Source organism: Rhinopithecus bieti, unplaced genomic scaffold (assembly GCF_001698545.2).
Source record: "Rhinopithecus bieti isolate Rb0 unplaced genomic scaffold, ASM169854v2 scaffold_6708, whole genome shotgun sequence".
Classification (NCBI taxonomy): domain Eukaryota; kingdom Metazoa; phylum Chordata; class Mammalia; order Primates; family Cercopithecidae; genus Rhinopithecus; species Rhinopithecus bieti.
This window is the reverse complement of record NW_016806329.1, coordinates 155461-178675: the sequence shown is the minus strand read 5'-3', so window position 1 is coordinate 178675 and position 23215 is coordinate 155461. Positions and strand designations below refer to the sequence as shown.

The 23215-nt window shown below is 40.0% G+C and overlaps 2 protein-coding genes across 2 annotated transcripts in view; one reads left to right on the top strand and one right to left on the bottom strand.

Annotated features, from left to right (window-relative positions):
* The window catches only part of METAP1 (methionyl aminopeptidase 1), a 77866-nt gene extending 67315 nt beyond the window's left edge, over positions 1-10551 (top strand). Inside the window, exons 10-11 of the mRNA XM_017875487.1 lie at positions 6376-6441; positions 8915-10551. Of these exons, the coding sequence (XP_017730976.1) occupies positions 6376-6441; positions 8915-9078 (230 nt within the window). The 3' untranslated portion in view covers positions 9079-10551. The remainder of the gene's footprint in view (positions 1-6375; positions 6442-8914) is intronic.
* Positions 10552-17840: 7289 nt separating this feature from the next.
* Positions 17841-23215, bottom strand: part of ADH5 (alcohol dehydrogenase 5 (class III), chi polypeptide) — a 23770-nt gene continuing 18395 nt past the window's right edge. Inside the window, exons 8-9 of the mRNA XM_017875486.1 lie at positions 19437-19575; positions 17841-19303 (exon numbers count right to left, since the gene is read on the bottom strand). Of these exons, the coding sequence (XP_017730975.1) occupies positions 19279-19303; positions 19437-19575 (164 nt within the window). The 3' untranslated portion in view covers positions 17841-19278. The remainder of the gene's footprint in view (positions 19304-19436; positions 19576-23215) is intronic.

Below are 23215 nucleotides of genomic sequence, written 5' to 3'. Positions count from 1 at the left end.
AGCAATGGCGGGCGCCCCTCCCCCAGTCTCGCTGCTGCCTTGCAGTTAGATTGCAGACTGCTGTGCTAGCAATGAGGGAGGCTCCGTGGCCGTGGTACCCTCCCAGCCAGGTGTGGGTATAATCTCCTGGTGTGCCCGTTTGCTTAAAGCATAGTATTGGGGTGGGAATTACCCGAGTTTCCAGGTGTTGTGTGTCTCAGTTCGTCTGGCTAGGAAAAGGGATTCCCTTCCCCCTTGCGCTTCCCAGGTGAGGCAATGCCTCGCCCTGCTTCAGCTCTCGCTGGTCGGGCTGCAGTAGCTGACCAGCACCGATTGTTCGGCACTCCCCAGTGAGATGACCCTAGTACCTCAGTTGAAAATGCAGAAATCACCGGTCTTCTGTGTCGCTCGCGCGGGAGTTTGAGACTGGAGCTGTTCCTATTCGGCCATCTTGCTCCGCCCCCGTGTGTGTAGTCTTAACAATGCACAAACCTTGATTTAAAAATACTCTATTGCTTAAAAATGCCAACAGTCATCTGAGTCTTCAGCGAGTTGTAATCCTCCTGCTGGTGAAAGGTCTTCCCTTGATGTTGATGGCTACTGACTGATTAGGGTGGTGGTTGCTGAAGGCTGAGGTTTGTATTACATTCTCACATTGTTAGAAATTCCTGAACCTGGGTAATTTATAAAGAAAAGAGGCTTAATTGGCTCATGGTTCTGCAGGCTATACAGGAAGCATGGCAGCATCAGCTTTCAGAGAGGCCTCAGGGAACTTAAAATCATGGCGGAAGGCAAAGAGGGAATGAGTGTCTCAACATGGTGGGAGCAGGAGCAAGAGAGAGAGCACGTGGGAGGAGAAACAACCAGATCTCATGACAACTCATTCACTATACAGTACCAAGAGAGGTGGTGCTAAACCATTCATGGGAACTCTGCCCCCATGATCCAGTCACTTTCCACCAGGCCTCTCCTCCAACAGTGGGCATTACATTTCAACATGAGGTTTGGGTGGGAACACAGATCCAAACCATATCAGGGTGGTCGTGGCAATTTCTTGAAATAAGACAACAAAGTTTGTCACATTGATTGACTCTTCCTTTCACGAAGATTGTTCTGTAGCTTGCGATGCTGTTTGGTAGCATTTTATCCACAGAACTTCTTTCAAAATTGGAGTCAGTTCTCTCAAACCCTGCTTCTGTTTTATCAACTAAGGTTAAGTAATATTCCAGATCTTTTGTTATCATCTCAACAATGCGAACTATGGGTAGATTCCATCTCAAGAAACTACTTTCTTTGTTTATCCATAAGAAGCAGCTACTCAGCTGTTCAAGTTTCATCATGAGATTGAAGCAATCCACTCACATCCTCAGGCTCCATTACTAATTCTAGTTCTCTTGCTCTTTCCACATCTGTAGTTACTTCCTCCACTAAGTTTCAAACCCCTCATAGTCATCCAAAAGGGTTGAAATGACCTTCTGCCCAGCTCATGTTAATATTGATATTTGATTTCCTCTCATGCATCACATAATTTCCTCCCATGAATCACAATTTTTTGGTTTTGTTTTTGTTTGTTTTGAGACAGAGTCTCACTCTGGTTGCGCAGGCTGGAGTGCAGTGGCTCGATCTCAGCTCACGGCAGCCTCCACCTCCTGGGCTTAGGTGATTCCTCCACCTCAGCCTCCTGAGTAACTGGGATTACAGGCACGCACCACCATACCCCGCCTTTTTTTTTTTTTTTTTGTATTTTTAGTAGAAATGGGATTTCACTGTGTTGCCCAGGCTGGTCTTGAACTCCTGGACTCATACATTCCACTCGCCTCGGCCTCCCAGAGTGCTGGGATTACAGGCATGTGCCACCGTGCCCAGCCTACAGATGTTTTTAATGGCATCCAGAATGGTGAATCCTTTCAAGAAGTTTTCCAGTTTACTTTTGTCTGGATTCATCAGAGGAATCACTATCTATGGCAGCCTTAGAAAATGTATTTCTTAAATAATAAGACTTGAAAGTCAAAATTCCTTCTTGATCCATGAGCTACAGAATAGATGCCATGTTAGCAGGCATGAAACCAACATTTGTCTCCTAATACATCTCTGTTAGAGCTCTTGGGCGACCAGTGCATTGTCAGTGAGCAGTAATATTTTGAAAGGAATCTTTTTCTTTGAGCAGTAGGTTTCAGCATTAATATTATTAATTATATTAACTATATTATATATTAAGTATATTATATATTAATTATATATTAATATTATTAAAATATTCAGTAAACCATGCTATAAATTGAGGTGCTGTCATCCAGGCTTTGTTGTTCCGTTTCTAGAGCACAGGCACAGTAGATTTCGCTTCATTCTTAAGGAATCTTAAGGAATGGTAGATGAGCATTGGCTTCAACTTAAAGTCACAGGCAGCAGGATCCCCTAGCAAGAAAGTCAGACTGTCCTTTGAAGCCAGTTATTGACCTCTCTCTAGTTAGAAAGTCCTAGGTGGCATTTTCTTCCATGAGAAGGCTGTTTTGGTCTGCGTTGAAATTCTGTTTGTTAGTATAACCACCTTCATCATAGCTATATCTTCTGGCAAATTTGCTGCAGTTTCTACATGAGCACTTGCCGCTTCACCGTGCACTTTTATGTAATGGAGACGGATTGTTTAAACTTCGTGAACCAACCTCTGCTTTCAACTTTTCTTCTGCTGCTTTGTCACCTCACTCAGCCTTTGTAGAATTGAAGAAAGTTAGTGCCTTGCTCTGGATTGGGCTTTGGCTTAAGGGAATGTTGTGGGTTGTGTGATCTTCTGTCCAGACCATTCAAACTTCCTCCATAACAGCAGTAGGACTGTTTTACTTTCTTTGCATTTGTGGGTTCAGTGAAGTAGCGCTTTCAGTTTGCTTCAAGAACTTTCCCTCTGCATTCACAACGTGGCTAACTCTTTGGCACAAGAGACCTAGCTTTTGGCCTATCTAGGCTATTGACATGCCTTCCTCATTAAGTTTAATCATTTCTAGCTTTTGATTCAAAGTGAGAGACATGTGACTCTTCCTTTCAGTTAAACACTTAGAGGCCATTGTAGGCTATTAAGTGGCCTAATTTCAGTATTATGTTTCAGGGAATAGGGAGGCCTGAGGAGAGGGAGAGAGAAGTGGGGCAGGCTGATGGAGCCGTCAGACCGACCACACACAAACATTTGTTTGCTGTCTTACATGGGCACAGTTTGTGGTGCTGCAAAACAATTAAAATTTTAACATCAAAGATCATTGATCACAGATCACTATAATTGATACAATAATAATGAACATGTTTGAAAGATTGTGAAAATTACCAAATTGTGATACAGAGACATGAAGTGAACATGCACTATGGGAAAAATGACATTGTTAGACTTGCTCAGTGTAGGGTTGCCACAAATCTTCAATTTATTTTTTTAAAAAAAAAAAGACTGTATCTGGTCAGATGCGGTGGCTTATGCCTGTAATTCCAGCACCTTGGGAGGCTGAAGCAGGCAGATCACTTGAGGTCAGGAGTTCTAGACCAGCCTGGCCAAAATGGTGAAACCATGCTTCTACTAAAAATACAAAAATTAGCTGGCCATGGTGTGTGTGCCTGTAGTCCCCAGCTACTCATGAAGCTGAGGTGGGAGGATCACTTGAACCTGGAAGGTGGAGGTTGCAGTGAGCCGAGATCGTGCCACTACACTCCAGCCTGGGCAACAGAGCAAGAGTCCGTCTCAAGAAAGAAAGGAAGGAAGGGAGGAAGGGAGGAAGGGAGGAAGGAAGGGGAAAGGAAAGGAAAGGAAAGGGCAGTATCTGTGAAGCATAATACAGTGAAGTGCAATAAAACAAGGTATGCCTCCATATTACAGTCATTCTATGAGAGACGATAGATTAGGTGCAAATTTTTTAAAAAGTGCCTAACAGTGCCTGCAGTATTATAGTGACTCAGATAATGTATATTTGTTGAGTGAGGTATGTTGGAAACTGAAACTTTAATCAGTGTAAAAATTATTGAGAGATACGTTACATGTTGTTTTAGTCTTTGAAATCCAAATTGCTTTTGCACTTATAGCCTTAGTTCTGATTAGCCACTTTTCAAGTACTTCCTAGCTATGGGAGTAGCATGGCCAATGCTGCTATATTGGACATGAGAGTTCAAGATCCTTTCATCCTTTTTACTTTCGGTGACACCACACTGACATTCTTGACATTTTCTTTTTGGTTTCTCCAAGGAAATATAGACCAATTCTGTATATGTATTAATAAGCATGTCCTTTTGAAGGTTTATGAGTTTAGAAATTAAAAGTCAAATGTTTCTTTTTTTTTTAATGACCTTAGGATTTTATATCAGTTTAGAAGCTCCAGATTTGAAATCTGCAGTAAGTGTAATTTGGCAATACCTAAGATAGTGGAAAGCAGCACGATAGCTATTCATCTGGAAAGTTGTGCAGCAATATAAACGTGTAGGGGAGATTAGACCATTCCTGGAAAGAGGAGAGTTTAGTCGAGTCAGCCTCAAAGGGCGGTCAAATTTGCCATTGAAAACAAATTTGGCCGGGCGCGGTGGCTCAAGCCTGTAATCCCAGTACTTTGGGAGGCCGAGACGGGCGGATCACGAGGTCAGGAGATCGAGACCATCCTGGCTAACACAGTGAAACCCCGTCTTTACTAAAAAATACAAAAAACTAGCCGGGCGAGGTGGCAGGCGCCTGTAGTCCCAGCTACTCCAGAGGCTGAGGCAGAATGGTGTAAACCCGGGAGGCGGAGCTTGCAGTGAGCTAAGATCCGGCCACTGCACTCCAGCAGTGAGACTCCGTCTCAAAAAAAAAAAAAAAAAAAAAAAAAAACAAACCAAAAAAAAAACAAAGTTGCGGATCAGAACAACCTCACACAGGAACCCTGAAAAGCTGATGTATTAGCCATCTGGTGGTCAGGTTGGGCATTGCAGTCATTCGCTTAGCTGATACTCTTATTAGGTTTTGTTTAACTTGAAATTTAAATTAGTTCTCCATTTTTGTCTAAAAAAGCCTATTCCTAGTTTTAACATTTTTGGCCTTTTTGAGGGATATGGCAGGTCTGGTCACTGTAATTTATTGTTATATTTCTCATGATGATCCTGAAAAAAGCATTATTAGTAAACTTGGACAATGGAGTTTGCTTTTTCGCTTTGAATTAAAAAATAGTGGTTTCCTCAGTGTTTTTTTTGTTTTTTTGTTTTTGTTTTTGTTTGTTTTTTGAGACAGAGTCTTGCTCTGTCGCCCAGGCTGGAGCAGTGGCAGGTCTCGGCTCACTGCAAGTTCCGCCTCCCGGGTTCATGCCATTCTCCTGCCTCAGCCTCCCAAGTAGCTGGGACTACAGGCGTGTGGCACCACACCCGGCTAATTTTTTGTATTTTTTAGTAGAGACGGGGTTTCACCGGGTTAGCCAGGTTGGTCTCGATCTCCTGACCTCGTGATCTGCCCACCTCGGATTCCCAAAGTGCTGAGATTACAGGCGTGAGCCACCGCGCCCGGCCTTGTTTTTGTTTTTGAGAGAGTCTCGCTCAGTCGCCCAGGCTGGAGTGCAGCGGCATGATCGATCTTGGCTCACTTCAACCTGTCTCCTGGGCTTCAGTGATTCCCTGCCTCGGCCTCTTGAGTAGCTGAGATTTCAGGTGCACGCCACCACGCCTGGCTAATTTTTGTATTTTTAGTAGAGACACAGTTTTGCCGTGTTGGCCGGGCTGGTCTCAGACTCCTGACCTGCCTCAGATGATCCACCTGCCTCGGCTTCCCAAAGTGCTGGGATTATAGGCATGAGCCACCGTGCTTGGCCTATTTTTTAAAAAGTAGGTTAATGTGCATAGACTTAGTTCTTCTTTGAAGATGAGAAAAAGACAACAGCTTGTGAAACGTCATGAAAATCATGTAGTTTCTATGGGCTGTGCCCCTGTGTACAAATACATACTTTCCCCTCAAAGCGGTGGGAGATTTCTGGCATAATCTAAAACATCTGTCATTCTCCTTTAAACTTCCCTACCCGGATGAGTAGTGGAACTCTTGGTTCTGTGATTGCCATTCTAATCATGAGGTAATAGAAATCAAGGTACTTCTCTTTTATTCTTTATTTTTATTTGCCACTTTTCTTTTTATAGAAGTGATACTCATATCTGAAATACAGCCTACAAATACCTCTGTCTTCCTAGAATACATAAGCATAATGAAATGTGCCTAGGACAATATGTGCACCATATTAGATGGCTACCGGTGTAATACTTGTTTGTTGAACTTAAAGAAAGGGAATCAGGAGGGGAGAAGGTAATTGATTTAATAATCACTGATAGGAATTTGAGTTGTGTACTCTTTCTAGTTACCTGTTCAACAGTACACTGTTGGTTTTGCTACCTTTTGAGACTTTTTTTCTTTAATTTCAGAAAATAAAGCAGTTGGAGTGATGAAGTCGGGCCATGTATTTACAATTGAGCCAATGATTTGTGAAGGTGAGAAAAAAGGATGCCATGATATTCTTCAGTTGAATTTGTGTATATTTTAGTCTATTCATCGTGTCAGTGGTTTTTTCTACCTGCTTGCTTTTTGCTTCCTACTCATTCCCTGTCCCACCTCAAACTTGATTCAGTATCGTGGAGAACTGAAAATTGAGAGGTTTGGCAAGAAGACATGGTTTCTACGTGGTAATCTTCTGTCAGGAGATGCTGAAGTGATCTTCTGACAGATCTGTCAGGAGATGCTAAAGTCCCTTTATATAAAGCTCATGTCAGAGGGTGCACTGTAATAATGAGGCGCCCAGGTCAAGTCTGTGCGGATGTTCCTGCTTGACGTAGGAGAGGGAAGAGGAGGGAACAAAGTAGAGCATTTGATGAGCCACCCAGTTTGAGGCAGATATGATTATATGGTTTAATTCTTCACAATTTATAAGGTGGTGTTATCCCCATTATACAAAGGAGGAAACTGGTCCTTGAAGAGGGTGAGTAGCTTGCCTGTAACTTTTAGCTGGCAGAATTTGTCAGACTCAGCTCATGAGCTGCTATGACGCTTCATGGTCTGCACTCATGTCATCACATGGCATCGTATCGCTGTTGTGGGGAAAGCACACCAAGGACACACTTGGCTCTGGCAGCCTCCCCACTGTTGTCATTCCTTCCAGACAGGCTTGTAGCAGTGATAGGAGACTTGGAGTCACAATTAGGGCTCCTCACTGAGATGTTCAGAGTGATTCTAGTAATGGAGCTTCCTGGTTAGGCAATGTAAAGTGAGGCAGTAGCAGTAGAGCTTGTGTGTCCTGAGCCCTGTATTAAAGGATACTCCCTCTCTGGATCCTTCCAGTCTTTTTATAACCCAGTCTTGGGAGCGACTTCTATATTCTCTTTCTTAGAAGTGATTCACTGAATCTAGCCCGCACTCAAGGGGAGCAGAAGCTCACACAAGGGCGTGCATGCCAGGAGGGTGAGGATCACTGAAGTCACTTTAAAGGCTGCCTTCTAAAGCTGATTCCTTATTGCATTTTCTGTAAAATGAAAATTAGAATCCCTATCTTGCCAACACCCAGGGCTGCTAGACTGAAATGATTTATATTAACATAAAGTACTTTATATACTTTAAAAGACTGTACAGATGTGCAGTAAAGTTTTTGTTATCCTCTTGTAATAAGGATAAAGTTCTGATCATGTGCAACCAGTTGTAAAGATGGTAAGTATTTAGCAGTGAAAAGAAAGATAGTGGGAGGAAAGTGTCATTTTGGCTACATATTTCCATTAACTAGGTTGGTGAGCCGTGATGTAGTATTTTCAGTAAGCAAATAACTTTCTATACAGCCAGCACAGATAATTAATCATCAAATTATATCAGATATACTTTAGTGTAACTCAGCTAGGTTAAATCCCTGGAATAGAAAGTCTCAAATCTGCAGGAGAATTTCCTCAGAATAGCCAAATAAATTTGACTTGACATTACTAAAAATCCTGTTTTATCAGATTACAATAAAATCATAGTAGTAGTGTTTTAAATCCATTTGTGTAAAGGCCATTACATTGGAAAACATCGATTTACTCATATTTAGTTGCTTGATGAGGCATGAGTTAACTTTTTTAGGCTGCCTCATATTTTCTTTTTAGCCTGGGATTTAATATTGCAAAAGTAGTTTACTTCACTACAGAGTTTATGTTCTGGGATTTGTCTGTCTGAGTCAGTGAGTCCTAGAGGTTAATATGTTTCACCTAAAATTACTAAAATGAAGAAAGTATTGATTTTTTTTAACATCTAATTTTGGAAGAAGAAAGCTCGCAAATACATCTTTTACAGTAGTATCTAGAATTGCCTTTCTCATTCCACCTCTGCTTCACATTCTCTTGGGCCTTTGCATTCTGCTTTCCCTCATTATGCCCTCTTCACCCCCATTCCCTCTCCCTGAGTTTTCTTTCATGGCCTCCCAGGTTCACTGTCCCTTCGCTTCCCTTCTCTGGTTTCAACTCCTATCCAGACCATTCTGCCTCATATTTTTCTTATCCTCTTACACACACCAGTCTTTCTTTTGCCCCCCTTTCTGGTTCCAGGACTGTAGTTCACAAAAACTTTACGGTATAATCTGTTCTCACCATCTGTTTGTGTGCCTACCATTTTGAAATTATATCAGGAATTGAATGCTGTAATAAAACTGTAAACATTTACATGATTTCCTTCACTATATATGCTGACTATAGTTTTGTCAGATGCCAAAATTAAACTAGGAAAGAGCTAAATTCACTAATTCAAGTTTTTTTTCTTTCTGATTTTTAAATTGTAAAATACTTCAAACATCAAACATATTGAAGACCAAAATGAAGTTGGAAGGGCATTAGCTAAAACAATTGGCATGTAAATAAGGATCTTAGTAGTGAATTTTCTACTTGGCTTTCTTCTTGATAGAGTTCATTTAGAAAACTGAGTGATTGAACTAAGAAATTGTTTTTGTTGAAGGCGGATGGCAGGATGAAACCTGGCCAGATGGTTGGACTGCGGTGACAAGAGACGGAAAGCGGTCTGCTCAGTTTGAGCACACCCTCCTGGTCACAGACACTGGCTGCGAAATCCTAACCCGGCGACTTGACAGTGCACGGCCTCACTTCATGTCTCAATTTTAATTTCTCCCAAGATGGCACATCTCAGTGATACCTTCTTACTGTACTATGCATTTTATTGATAGTACAGAAAGGAAGAGGAACCTTTTTTAAATCACTTGTTTTGTTTTGACTATACATAAGACAGGACTGCAGCATTTGATGTGTGTCCTCAAGAACTTGTCTCGGGTCTGAAAAAGCTGAGAAGAATAGAGGAGACATTGCCCAACTCTTCAGCCCTCCCCCTGCACACCTGTTTTCTCATTTGCCCTTTGAGCACTTTTACTTAAACTTGCTTCTGGTTGCTTTTATCACTGCCACAAAACAGCCATCAAGAGCCAGCTGCTTTCCAGGTGAACATTGGAAATGAGAATCTTTGAAACTTTAGCAATATATGTTGCACCAGATTTTAAAAATTATATATATGGAAATATATATGTATACATTTTAAATTCCATATACATAATTACCAAACACCATGTGACCCGGGGTTTGTGTTGGTTCTGCTCTGACAGGTTTATATGCTCTTACAAATGGATCCATAGTTTGCAGTGATTTAATTCCTGGTTGGGATTTGGCTTCCCCTCTCCCCCATGCTGATTATTTATCCTTGTAATTGTGCATAGAGAAGCACTCACCCAATGAGACTTTCTCCAATGTGGACTGTGTGTGTGTCAGTGAATGAATGTAGTAAAATTCATTTTGGAAGGTTATCAGGCTTTTAAAAATCTAGTTTATGGCAAAAATAGCCATTTTCCAAGTGGTGGCTGACAGTTGCAGGGCATGAGAATTTCATAATACATTTGGTCAGAAATGGAAAAGAAAAAGCCCCCTTTCTTCCCGTTTCTGTTTTACTTCAAGGGAATACTTTGGAGGTGCTCAGAGAAGGGTGAAGGTTGCACTCCGGTGGAGGATGGGGAAAGAGTTCTAAACTGTCTCCAGCTGTGAGCCCAGGAGGTCAAGTGGGCTATTAAAATCTAACATTGAGTAAACGTGATAGTGATGAGGAAGGAATTTTGTGTACTGTAACCTTGCAGTAGAGATGCAGCTGTCCTTGGTGTGCTGAAACACACCTCTCCTTTACATAGTTGGGAACCTCATTAGAAATGACCTCAGCTGCCCAATATCTCCGTTCCTTTCAGCAGTTGTCCAAGTAGGAGTGTATCCAATGAAGACATATCAGATCACAAAGTCATTGTCCTTAGAGTGTACTTGATTACTGGGCATCCTTGTAATATAATTTCATACCACTGACACATTATACTTATAAGAGAACATCTTTCCCAGAGTGCCTCAGACCTTATTGCTTTAAAATATAATAATGTTTTCATTACTTTTATTATTTGAATGATTTAGTAAAGTTGACTGAATCTGGTATAGACTTTGGGAGTATGTGAAGTTTTTATCAAACTGTAATATTTGTGAATGGAATGCCTTGCAATATGAATGTTAATATAATGTGTAAAGGGAGATTAAAAAGTTTGAATGATTATTCTACCATGTAGTCATTAACTTGGCTGCATTTCTGTGGGATTTCAGAGGGAAATGGTGGGAATGGGGAGGCTGTTTGATAATCTAAAATAAATTCACGACCATTTGAGTAGAAATCCTTTTTCAGGTACAGTGACTGTACATAAACTCAATAGAGTGCCAGCAGCATTTGAGATGTAACCATATTTTTGAGAGCTTTTAAGACAGAATGCTGAATATTAGGGGAGCATTTTATGTACTGATTGTGGAATTAACAGTGTGGGCTTACTCAGTGTCTGTCATTAGAAGATAAGCTCAAGGAAAAAAGATCTTGGTGGAATAGTTTTTTGGTTAAAAGATAAAACACACTGGTGATAATGCTTTTCTTAGTTTGGGAGATTTTAAAACAACATGGGCTCTAGTCCAATTGCATATAACTAATTACAAGTGTTCATTGGATTTAGGTGACAAAACACCTAGTTTCATCATTCTGCCACCTTTTTACGAAATCACTAGCTACTCGTGAGACTGAGGTGGGAGGATCGCTTGAGCCCAGGAGTTCAAAGGTTACAGTGGAGCTATGATTGTGCCCCTACCTCCAGCTGGTGAGAGAGTGAGACCTCATTTCACAACCAAAAAAAAAAAAAAAAAAAAAAAAAAAAAAAAAAAAAAAAAAAAAAAAAAAAAAAAAGTATTAACTTTTTTTACATTAAATTTTAGAATACTTTTTTTTCCCTCCCTGCCAGTCTTCCAACTCCTTTGGAATTATAACTTAGAAGAAGGGAAACATGAAGTTCATTTTATGTCTTTTGTTGATAAAATGGATTAACCAGTCTTTATACCACTCGCGCCCACATATCTAAATTAATAGGCAGGAGTTGGTGAGGAGGTTTAGGAATTTGTTTGCCTGATTCCTCAGTTTGTTCTCTAACGACTTCTGGGTTTTCATTGGATTTGGTTAAATCTGAGAGCAGGATGCTCTACTTTGCTTAAGCTCTACCCTCATGGTATCTGTAAGCGATTTCCTTCTTGTTTTCCCTTCCTTTAAAATTTTATCTATCTCCAACTTTTTATATTGAAAATTTTCAAATTATAGGAAAGTTGAAAGTATAGTACAGTGAAATAATCATATATCCTTTACCTTTAACAATTGTCATTTTGTCACCTTTATCTCTGTATAAGCACTTTTCTTTTGAAAGAAGCAACATCGTACTTCACCCTACTACATCAGCATGTATCTCTTAACCTAATGACATTCTTTTACATGATCATAATACAATTAGAAATTTAATATTAATACAGAATTATATAATATATAGTACATACTTTAATTTTCCCCCAAAATGTTATTTAAAGCTTCCAAATTCATGGCATTTAGTTGTCATGTATCTGTAGTCTCTTTTGTGTGTGTGTGTGTGTGTGTGTGTGTGTGTGTGTGTGTGTGTGATGGAGTTTCATTCTTGTTCAGCCTGGAGTGCAGTGGCACAGTCTTGGCTCACTGCAACCTCCACCTCCTGGGTTCAAGTGATTCTCCTGCCTCAGCCTCCCAAGTAGCTGGGATTACAGGCCCCCACCATGATGCTGGCTAATTTTTGTATTTTTAGTAGAGACAGGGTTTCACTATGTTGATGCCAGGCTGGTCTCGAACTCCTGACCTCTGGTGATCCATCTGACTCGGCCTCCCAAAGTGCTGTGATTACAGGAGGGAGCCACCGTACCTGGTCTTAGTCTCCTTAACTCTAGCAGCCGTGTCTAATCCTTTGCAAGGATCTTTTGTTAATCTGTGGTGGCGGATATCATGAAAATTATGCATGGGCCTTTGAGCTCATCAGCTATCGTTAGCATATTTTATGTGTGGCCCAAGACAATTACTCTTCCACTGTGGCCCAGGGAAGCCAAAAGGTTGGACACCCATGCTAGAATAACCTTCACACCTTTTTTGATGTCTTAAGAAATGGACACTTGAAAAATCCGGTTAGTTTACAAAAGTCCATTTGTCTGATTGTTCCTCATGAGGATAGATTCAGGATAAACATCTTGGTGGAAGACTCCAGAGATGGCAGTTGTATGCCCCAATTCATTGTACAACATGAGGCACATAATGTCACCTTATTGCTGATGCAACGTTTGATCACTTGGTGTTTGTCAGACCTTTTCACTGTAAAAATACCTTTTTCCTAAACAAGTAATCTGGGAGATTAATATTTGCCTATTTGCTTGATGCTACCAGACAGATGTAAAATTGTTTCAAAATTACTACACCAAAATCACTGCTAACAATAAAGTACACAATTTCTTTGTGATTCTTTTTTTTCTCAGAACATATTGAAGTAATTTAGATCTTATTGTATTCTGAATTTCATAAACCATGGGCTACTTTTTAACAATGAATGCAGCGAATCTCCAGGGGGAAAAAATAGAGTAGAGGTGGGGAGGATATATTAGTGGTCTGGAAGTTAGAAATACTGCATCTGTTTGAGACAGTGTAGTAAGATTCTGTCTAAATCTGATGGCGTTTAACTTTTACCAAGCTCTCTAGCTACAAGAGGCGCAAATTATACCACTTGTAAATTATACCACACTTGCAGCAGTGTGGCTCATTTTCCAACTCCTTTATATTAGAACATAACATCTAGACATTCATGTTTTAGGAACAAACTCTTTCATAACATAGGCTGCATTAGGCTAAAGCCTGTAAAAGTTATGTTTTGTTCTATTTTAAAAATGGACACCTAAGGCAAGGTTAGCTTAGCACAGAGTCTATGGAAACTCTCTGGCCCTCCTGTGGCAGCCTTCTCTTGTCTTCCTTTTGGTGCTAAGTAGGAAAAAGAGAAAAATAGTTTGCATTTATTTGGGTGTTTTGCAAGATGAAGCAGGAATAAGGTGACCCTGGCTATGTGTTACCTGCTGTGTTTTCATTTTGGGTACTGTGGGTGAGCAACAACAGAACTGTCTGTGTATGGCGATTCTGGTTAATTTTGAAAAAAGGTCGACACTGGTATTTTACTAGAATACTCCAAAAAGTTAATATGGAGCACTCAAGAAGGACTTCCTATAAAAATTTTCACTTACCACTATTGTGCTGTTAGTCGTTCACAGTATTTCAGTAGTTTTTTGTTGTTGTTCCCCAGGCTGGAGGCAGTGGCATGATCATGGCTAACTGCAGCCTTGACCTCCTGGGCTCAAGCAGTCTTCTCACCTCAGCTTGTCAAGTAACTAGGACTACAAGCATGTTCCAACACACCCGATTATTATTATTATTCTATAGAGACAGGGTCTCACTGTGTTGCCCAGGCTGATCTTAAACTTCTGGCCTCAAGTGATCCTCCCACTTCAGCCTCCCAAAGTGCTTGGATTACAGGCGTGAGCCACCATACCTGGCCAATTTTTATAATTTTTAAATTGATTCTGTGGCTAGGAGAACAAATCACCACATTTCTCTGTGGCAGTCTCCTATTTGTGCAGTGATATGACAACTACCAACTGTTTTATTCTTTATAGAATGTGACTGGCTATCAAACAAATTTGCTTTTTTTTTTCAGTAGTTGGGTCAGAGATCACAAGACAATTCAGGGTAGAATTTTTAAAACTTAAATCTGAGTTTGAGCCCTGGATGATTCTGAGGAAACAATGCTAAGGATAAGAACGTTTAGTATTAACATGTAGATTAGAGAAAGAGATCAACATATTTTAAAGCATGTTCTGCTGTTTTATCTTAACATATCTCGATATTTTTGGCAGTCAAGAGTACATGTTTAAACTGGAGGTAATTTAATGGTGGGTTATCATTCCTTTCTTGAAAGGAGCATTTGCATATTTCTCTGACACATAAGGAATTCTGATATGATGTCCAGTTTGATAAAAATCAATCTGCTTAAGAGCCCATTACGCTGCTTTGTCACCGTAACGTTCCACCAAAGGAAATCTTGTATAATAGAGGACTTTGCACATCCTTGTTCACTTGGTAGTTGTTCCTTAAAGACACAATTACCTTGGTATAGTTCTATGCAATTATTATCTAAATAGCTGTTTACACAGTACTTAATAAAATGTTTTCCAAATGTGTTTGTAGTATACTTTTTCTAAAAGGTATTTGCTGACAAAAGAAATTGATCTTGTGTGTGAACTGAAAAGAATGGGCTGAAACCAGTTAGTCAACAGAGTGTCCCTGTAGGCCCAAAGAACTAACTGTACTTCAGGACTTTGATCATCAGCCTACTTGGCAGATTGGTAGCTGAGCAGAAAAGTTCTGAAGCATTTTGTGCATGTAAAATATGTTTCCCCCTCCCCGAGTCAACAAAACATTTTGAGAATTACCAGCTAAGTAAAATCTTCCATTCAGATGGGATGAACAGAAATAGTGCTATGTATACTTTTGGAGCCATTTTGTTAGGTGTTAAGTTGTACACATGTTGACTGGCTCCACTGTAGTAAAGTTTTGGACATAATGCAGTTTTTTCCATACCTCCATCCCAAACGACCTCATCATCCCATACATTCTACTCTATATGTTAGTTGTGTGAATAAAGAACTTGTTCCATGTCAGACATGCCTGTAGATGAATATCACTAGGTAGGTTAAATAGCAGAATAGTCAAACATGCTAAAAATGGCAATGCAGGAAATACTTGAAGATAAATTTTTATATTGGGATTATAAAAATTTTCCAATTAAACAATAAAGATGCTTAAGTTCCTTATATGGCAAAATTTTAGATATTTTAACTAAAGAAATTTTACCAGCTTTAATGAAATATACAGTGGAAGTTAATATCCATCTGTATTGCAGTTATATACCTCTTGTCCAAAAAAGCAGCTTAAAGATAACTTTCAAAAGTTTTCCAACAATGATTTATGTATATTTCAAAACAGCTAAAAGAGCAGCTTTGGAATGTTCTTTCAGAAATTATTGTTTGAGGTGACGGATATTCCAGTTACTCTAATGTGATCATTTACATGGTATGCACATATCAATATTACATGCCCCATAAGTATGTACAACTATTGTGTATCAATTTAAAAAATTTCTACCAATACTTCCAAAGGAGTTGAATCCCAATTTTGGACAACCAGGGTAGATTTGCTAACATGCACATAGTGAATGGTTATTTATTTTTTGGGGGACTGACTGAGTCTCTATCGATCAGGCTGTACTGCAGTGGTGCGATCTCGGCTCACTGCAACCTCTGCTTCCCGGGTTTCAAGCGATTCTCCTGCCTCAGCCTGCAGAGTAGCTGGGATTACAGGTGTTGTGTGCCACCACACCCAGCTAATTTTTGTATTTTTAGTGGAAACAGGGTTTCACCATGTTGGCCAGGCTGGTCTCAAACTTCTGACCTCAAGTGATCCACCTGCCTCGGCCTCCCAACGTGCTGGGATTACAGTGTGAACCACCACGCCCAGCAGTTTTTGGCATATATAACATATATGTTTATATATGTTTAGCAATTCCTCAGTTCCATTTAAGACGATGTATTAAAATGACCTTAAAAGGAAAGACTTGGCCAGGAGCGGTGGCTCACGCCTGTAATCCCAGCACTTTGGGAGGCTGAGGTGGGCAGATCACCTGAGGTCAGGAGTTCAAGACCAACCTGGCCAACATGATGAAACCCCGTCTCTACAAAAAATACAAAAATTAACCAGGTGTGGTGGCGGGCACCTGTAATCCCAGCTACTTGGGAAGCAAGGTAGGAGAATCGCTCAAACCCGGGAGGTGGAGATTGCAGTGAGGTGAGATCATGCCATTGCACTCCAGTCTGGGCAGCAGAGTGAGACTGTCTTTAAAAAAAAAAAAAAAAAAAAGCAACTATAGCCAAGTCTCATGAACCAGGAATTCTAATTGTAAAATTATTTTTATTGTTTTTGTGACAGGGTTTCACTCTGCCACCCAGGCTGGAGTGCAGTGGTGTGATCAAAGCTCACTGCAGCCTCGACCTGGTCTCAAGCACAGATTTTATACAACTGATTCTTTAGAGATAGTTGTGCTTTCAGCCAGGAAATGCTAATACTAAACTTAATCAGCTGGCTCAAGAGTATGTACTTTGCCAGAAATGAAAAGTAAATTCAATAATAGGCTAGCTATAAGAATTGGAGTAGTATTTTTTTTTTTTTTTTTTTTAAACAGGGTCTCTGTTGCCCAGGCTGTGCAGTGTTGTGATTATGGCTCACTACAGTCTCAACCTCCTGGGCTCAAGCCATCTTTCTAACTCAGCCTCCTTAGTAGCTAGGGCCACAGGCACATGCCACCCTGCCTGGCCAATTAAAAAAAAATTTTTTTTTTTCTAGAGATGAGGTCTGTGTTGCCCAGGTTGGTCTTGAACTCCTGAGGCCAAGTGATCCTCCTACCTTGGGCTCTCAAAGTGCTGGGATTACAGTTGTGGGCCACTGCACTTGGCCTATTTTAATATCTTAAAACTGCTTTACATTTTCATATTGGCAAACCTAAATATGTTTGCCATTGCAATTCATGTATATCTCATGTTTAAGAAGAAAAGTCAAAGGACAAGACCTTTAGGAGTTAATTGGCTTTCCTCCATACTCTCCATAACTGTTTTGTTATTGCAGTTGCCAACTTAGGTTACTTTTGTTCCTAGAAGGCTGGGCTACACCAAAGATTAGAAACACATCTCTTACAAGTGGAGTAGAAGCTAGTTTTAATTTCTCCTTCCTTTCAGTTCACTTAAGATAATACTTGGGGCCCATTTAGGTCCTCAAATCTCCAGCCCTCTAGGTAAAACAGGAGGGAAGCTGGACTACATTGTCAGGCACTTCAAATGCACCAAAGTTCTGAAAAGGGGAAGTCCTGACCCTAACTACCAGTTGCCCACTTTTCGATCAATGACATGTTGCTCTCTCACACATAATTCTGTGGGAGTCTTTAAACCATATCAATAAATTGAAAAAGTACATAGCATCAATCCAACCAAAAGATATTTGCATGGTAAATGTGATGCACTGATACAGACTCTAAAATAACGCTAACGTGGAGAAAAAAGGGCACAGAATAGTGTTGATAGTATTCCTTTTGTGTAATTTTAAAGGATATGTATGCTATTGTGCGCATAGAAACTCCTGAGAAGATACATAAGAAACTTAACAGTAATCACCCAGTTTTTGTAGGTTAGTGTATAACTTTTCTTTCTCATTATATAATTTCCTGACAATATGTATTTTCTAACCCTTAGGTATGTTGCATTCATTTATTTATTTTTGTGTCAAGGATTATCAGGATGGTAAGATCCTGGACCATTTGTGTTTGCTTCTTTATACTTCTCAGGATAAAATAACTTAAATGTTACTTACCACTACACCAGGAAGATTTATGTGACTACATTAAAACTTTATTCAACAAAATGCCATGAAGTAAAAAGAAAAGTCACAAGATAGACTAGAAGATATTTGCAACATATAAAACTGACAAATGATTGATGTCTAGAATAAAGAACTCCTAAAAATTATTCAGAGAAAGAGAAATAATTCAATAGAAAGTTGGGCACAGGATATACAGGAACAGGTTCTTCACAGTAAAATAAAATGTCCATTAGAATGAAGGATTTAACGAATAATTGAGGAAAATAAAACACCATTCCACACTCATGTAATTCATAAAAATTCACATCTACTTTGAAGAGCAATTTGGCAATGTCTAGTAAGGCTAAATGTGTTTATTCTGATACACGTCTTAAGTAACTAATGCAGTGAGCCCAATACAGAAGAATGTTCCACTACAGTGTTGTAATACAGAAACTGGCAACAACTTCATGCCTTCAATTGGAGAACAGATAAATTACGGTAGTTCCCATAATTGAATACTGCTACATAGTACTAAGATTAATGAATGAGAGCTTCACATATAATATAGATTGAGTGAAAAAAGAAAAGCTGTAGAATGAGCCAGTATAAGGCTTAAAAACATATAAAACAGTACTAAAGAGTAGATGGTTTAGGTTATACACAGTGAAAGTACAACAACATATACAGGAATGATAAGCATTAAGTTTTGGATAATTGTGACCTCTGGAGGGGAGGAACGGCAATGTGATCTGGAAGTGGCATAATGTTAAGATTTGACAAAAGTAGGTGCTGAGAACTTTGATATTCAGTATGTAATTCACTATACTAGAAATAGTACAGCCACAACCAACACACACATACACCTATTTAAGCCCAGAATGCTGTTTCAATTAATACATTTTAGTGCCCATTGAGGGGCAGATGCCATACTAGGAATTTGGGGGTACAGGTATGAACAAGGCACAGTACCTGCCTTCAAGATACTATCACAGAAGCAGACTTGGGTCCTGATTAACTCTGTCACTAATGGCTAGGATCTGTTCTTTAATCAACAGGCCTGAGACCCTTCAAAGTTCAATGAATGTTTCTGAGGTTTCACACACCCACCACTGCCCTGCTTCCCTTATCTTTCCTTTACAGAATGAAGATAATCAGCAAACCACGACAATGATTACAGCATAAAACAAAGAAGACAACTTCCACACAAACGCAGAAATTACTTTTATTATGTTAAAATATTCCTTAATTAGCTAGCAATTATTTATGTGGAGGAGAGTCCGGAAAACAGGTTCATGACTGAATTATCCTTGTCCTTGATTATATTCATGAATTACAAATATCACACTATTCTCTGGAGTAGCTGTGAAGCTCTATGAGGCTGTGAGGTTACAGGCACTTCTCCCTGCCTGTTAAGCTGCTTCCATCGCATCACAACAGGATGGACATTATTTTTCTCTTTTGAATTAAATCTTTACAACAGTTCGAATGCTGTAAAAGGAACCAACATACTAAGTTTTAAATGATACCTTTAAGACCACTAAAATTGTTTTTCGACTTTCCATTGCCTCAAACGCTGTGTCATTATTACATTCTATGATATACAGTTAAAGAGAAAGCTTACCTCTTTCCAGAATGCATCAGTTCAAAGGCTTTGTTAATTTCATCAAAAGACAGATTGTGAGTCACAAATTCATCAACTTTTATCTTTTTGGACATATATTCAGACACCAACTTTGGGACACTTTCAACACTCTTCCATCCTAAAAGAAATCACACATTAATTTATTCAACAAATTCCTGCAATATGCTTGTTACTTAGTGGAGGACACAAACGCATTTAAAAGAATGAATTTTTTGATGAGCTAAAGGGTAATGAAAAATCCAAAATAGCATGGAAATGAAGAATTTGACAAACACCTTTCAGTTAAGAAGTAAATACTTGAAGATGGGCGAATAGGAACAGCTCCAGTCTACAGCTCCCAGCGTGAGTGATGCAGAAGACGGGTGATTTCTGCATTTCCAACAGAGGTACTGGGTTCATCTCACTGGGGCTTGTTGGACAGTGGGTGCAGCCCACGGAGTGTAAGCCAAAGCAGGGCAGGGCATCACTTCACCCGGGAAGCGCAAGTGTCGGGGAATTCCCTTTCCTAGCCAAAGGAAGCCGTGACAAATGGTACCTGGAAAATTGGGACACTCCCACCCTAATACTGCGCTTTACCAATGGTTTTAGCAAACAGCACACCAGGAGATTATATCCTGCGCCTGGCTCGGAGGGTCCCACGCCCACGGAGCCTCGCTCACTGCTAGCATAACAGTCTGAGATTGAGCTGCAAGGTGGCAACAAGGCTGGGGGAGGGGTGTCCACCATTGCTGAGGCTTGACTAGGTAAACAAAGCAGCCCAGGAAGCTCGAACTGGATGGAGCCCACTGCAGCTCAAGGAGGCCTGCCTGCATCTATAGACTCCACCTCTGGGGACAGGGCATAGCTGAACAAAAGGCAGTAGAAACTTCTGCAGACTTAAATGTCCCTGACAGCTTTGAAGAGAGTAGTAGTTCTCACAGCATGAGATCTGAGAACGGACAGACTGCCTCCTCAAGTGTGTCCCTGACCCCCGAGTAGCCTAACTGGGAGGCACCTCCCAGTAGGGGCCTACTGGCACGTCATACGGCCAGATGCCCCTCTGAGACGAAGCTCAGAGGAAGGATCAGGCAGCAACATTTGCCGTTCTGCATTATTTGCTGTTCTGCAGCCTCCACTGGTGATACCCAGGGAAACAGTGTCTGGAGTGGACCTCCAGCAAACTCCAGCAGACCTGCAGCTGAGGGTCCTGACTCTTAGAAGGAAAACTAACAAAGAGAAAGGACAGCCACACCAAAACCACATCTGTACGTCACCATCATCAAAGACCAAAGGTAGATAAAACCACAAAGATGGGGAGAAACCAGAGCAGAAAAGCTGAAAATTCTAAAAATCAGAGTGCCTCTTATCCTCCAAAAGAACGCAGCTCTTCGCCAGCAACAGAACAAAGCTGGACGGAGAATGACTTTGATGAGCTGAGAGAAGGCTTCAGACGATCAGTAATAACAAACTTCTCTGAGCTAAAGGAGGATGTTCGAACCCACTGCCAAGAAGCTAAAAACCTTGAAAAAAGATTAGACGAATGGCTAACCAGAATAAACAGTGTAGAGAAGACCTCGCCTGATGCAGCTGAAAACCATGGCATGAGAACTACATGACACATGCCCAAGCTTCAGTAGCCTATTTGATCAACTGGAAGAAAGGGTATCAATGACTGAAGATCAAATGAATGAAATGAAGCGAAAAGAGAAGTTTAGAGAAAAAAAAGAGTAAAAAGAAACGAACAAAGCCTCCAAGAAATACGGGACCATGTGAAAAGACCAAATCTATGTCTGATTGGTGTACCTGAAAGTGAAGGGGAGAATGGAACCAAGTTGGAAAACACTCTGCAGGATATTATCCAGGAGAACTTCCCCAACCTAGCAAGGCAGGCCAACATTCAAATTCAGGAAATACAGAGAAAGCCACAAAGATACTCCTCGAGAAGAGCAACTCCAAGACACATAATTGTCAGATTCACCAAAGTTGAAATGAAGGAACAAATATTAAGGGTAGCCAGAGAGAAAGGTTGGGTTACCCACAAAGGGAAGCCCATCAGCCTAACAGCGGATCTCTTGGTAAAAACTCTCCAAGCCAGAAGAGAGTGGGGGCCAATATTCAACATTCTTAAAGAAAATAATTGTCAACCCAGAACTTCATATCCAGTCAAATTAAACTTCATAAGTGAAGAAGAAATAAAATCCTTTACAGACAAGCAAATGCTGAGAGATTTTTGTCACCACCAGGCCTGCATTAGAAGAGCTCCTGAAGGAAGCACTAAACATGGAAAGGAACATCCAGTACCAGCCACTGAAAAAACATGCCAAATTGTAAAGACCATTGATACTAGGAAGAAACTGCATCAACTAATGAGCAAAATGACCAGCTAACATCATAACAACAGGATCAAATTCACAAATAACAATATTAACCTTAAATATAAATGGGTTAAATGCTCCAAATAAAAGACACAAAGTGGCAAATTGGGTATAGACCCATCAGTGTGCTGTATTTAGGAGACCCATCTCATGTGCAGAGACACACATAGGCTCAAAATAAAGGGACGGAGAAAAGTCTACCAAGTGAATGGAAAACAAACAAACAAACAAAAAAAAGCAGGGATTGCAATCTTAGTCTCCGATAAAACAGACTTTAAAACAACTTACATAATGGTAAAGGGATCAATTCAACAGGAAGAGCTAACTATCCTAAATATATATTCACCCAATACAGGAGCACCCAGATTCATAAAGCAAGTCCTTAGAGACCTACAAAAAGACTCAGATTACCACACAATAATAATGGGAGACTCTAACACCCCACTGTCAACATTAGACAGATCAATGAGACAGAAATTTAACAAGGATATCCAGGAATTGAACTCACCTCTTCACAAAATGGACCTATTAGACATCTACAGAACTCTCAACTCCAAATCAACAGAATATACATTCTTCTCAGCACCACATCACACTTATTCCAAAATTGATCACATACTTGGAACTATAGCACTCCTCAGCAAATGTAAAAGGACCGACATTATAACAAACTGTCTTTCAGACCACAGTGAAATCAAACTAGAACTCAGAATTAAGAAACTCACTCAAAACTGCTCAAGTACATGGAAACTGAAAAATCTGTTCCTGTATGACTACTGCATACATAAAGAAATGAAGGCAGAAATAAAGATGTTCTTTGAAACCAATGAGAACAAAGACACAACATTCCAGAATCTCTGGGAGACATTTAAAGCAGTGTTTAGGAGGAAATTTATAGGACTAAATGCCCGCAAGAGAAAGCAGGAAAGATCTAAAATTGACACCCTAACATGACAATTAAAAGAACTAGAGAAGCAAGAGCAAACACATTCAAACGCTAGGAGAAGGCAAGAAATAACTAAGATCAGAGCAGAACTGAAGGAGATAGAGACACAAAAAAACCTTCAAAAAATCAATGAATCCAGGAGTTGTTTTTTTTTTTTTTTTAAAGATGAACAAAATTGATAGACCACTAACAAGACTAATAAAGGAGAAAAGAGAGAAGAATCAAATAGATGCAATAAAAAAAAGATAAAGGGGATATCACCACCAACCCCACAGAAACACAAACTATCATCAGAGAATACTATAAGCAACTCTACACAAATAAACTAGAAAATCCAAAAAAAAAAATGGATAAATTCCTGGAAGATATACCCTCCCAAGACTAAACCAGGAAAAGTTGAATTCCTGAATAGACCAATAACAGGCTCTGAAATTGAGGCAATAATTAACAGACTACCA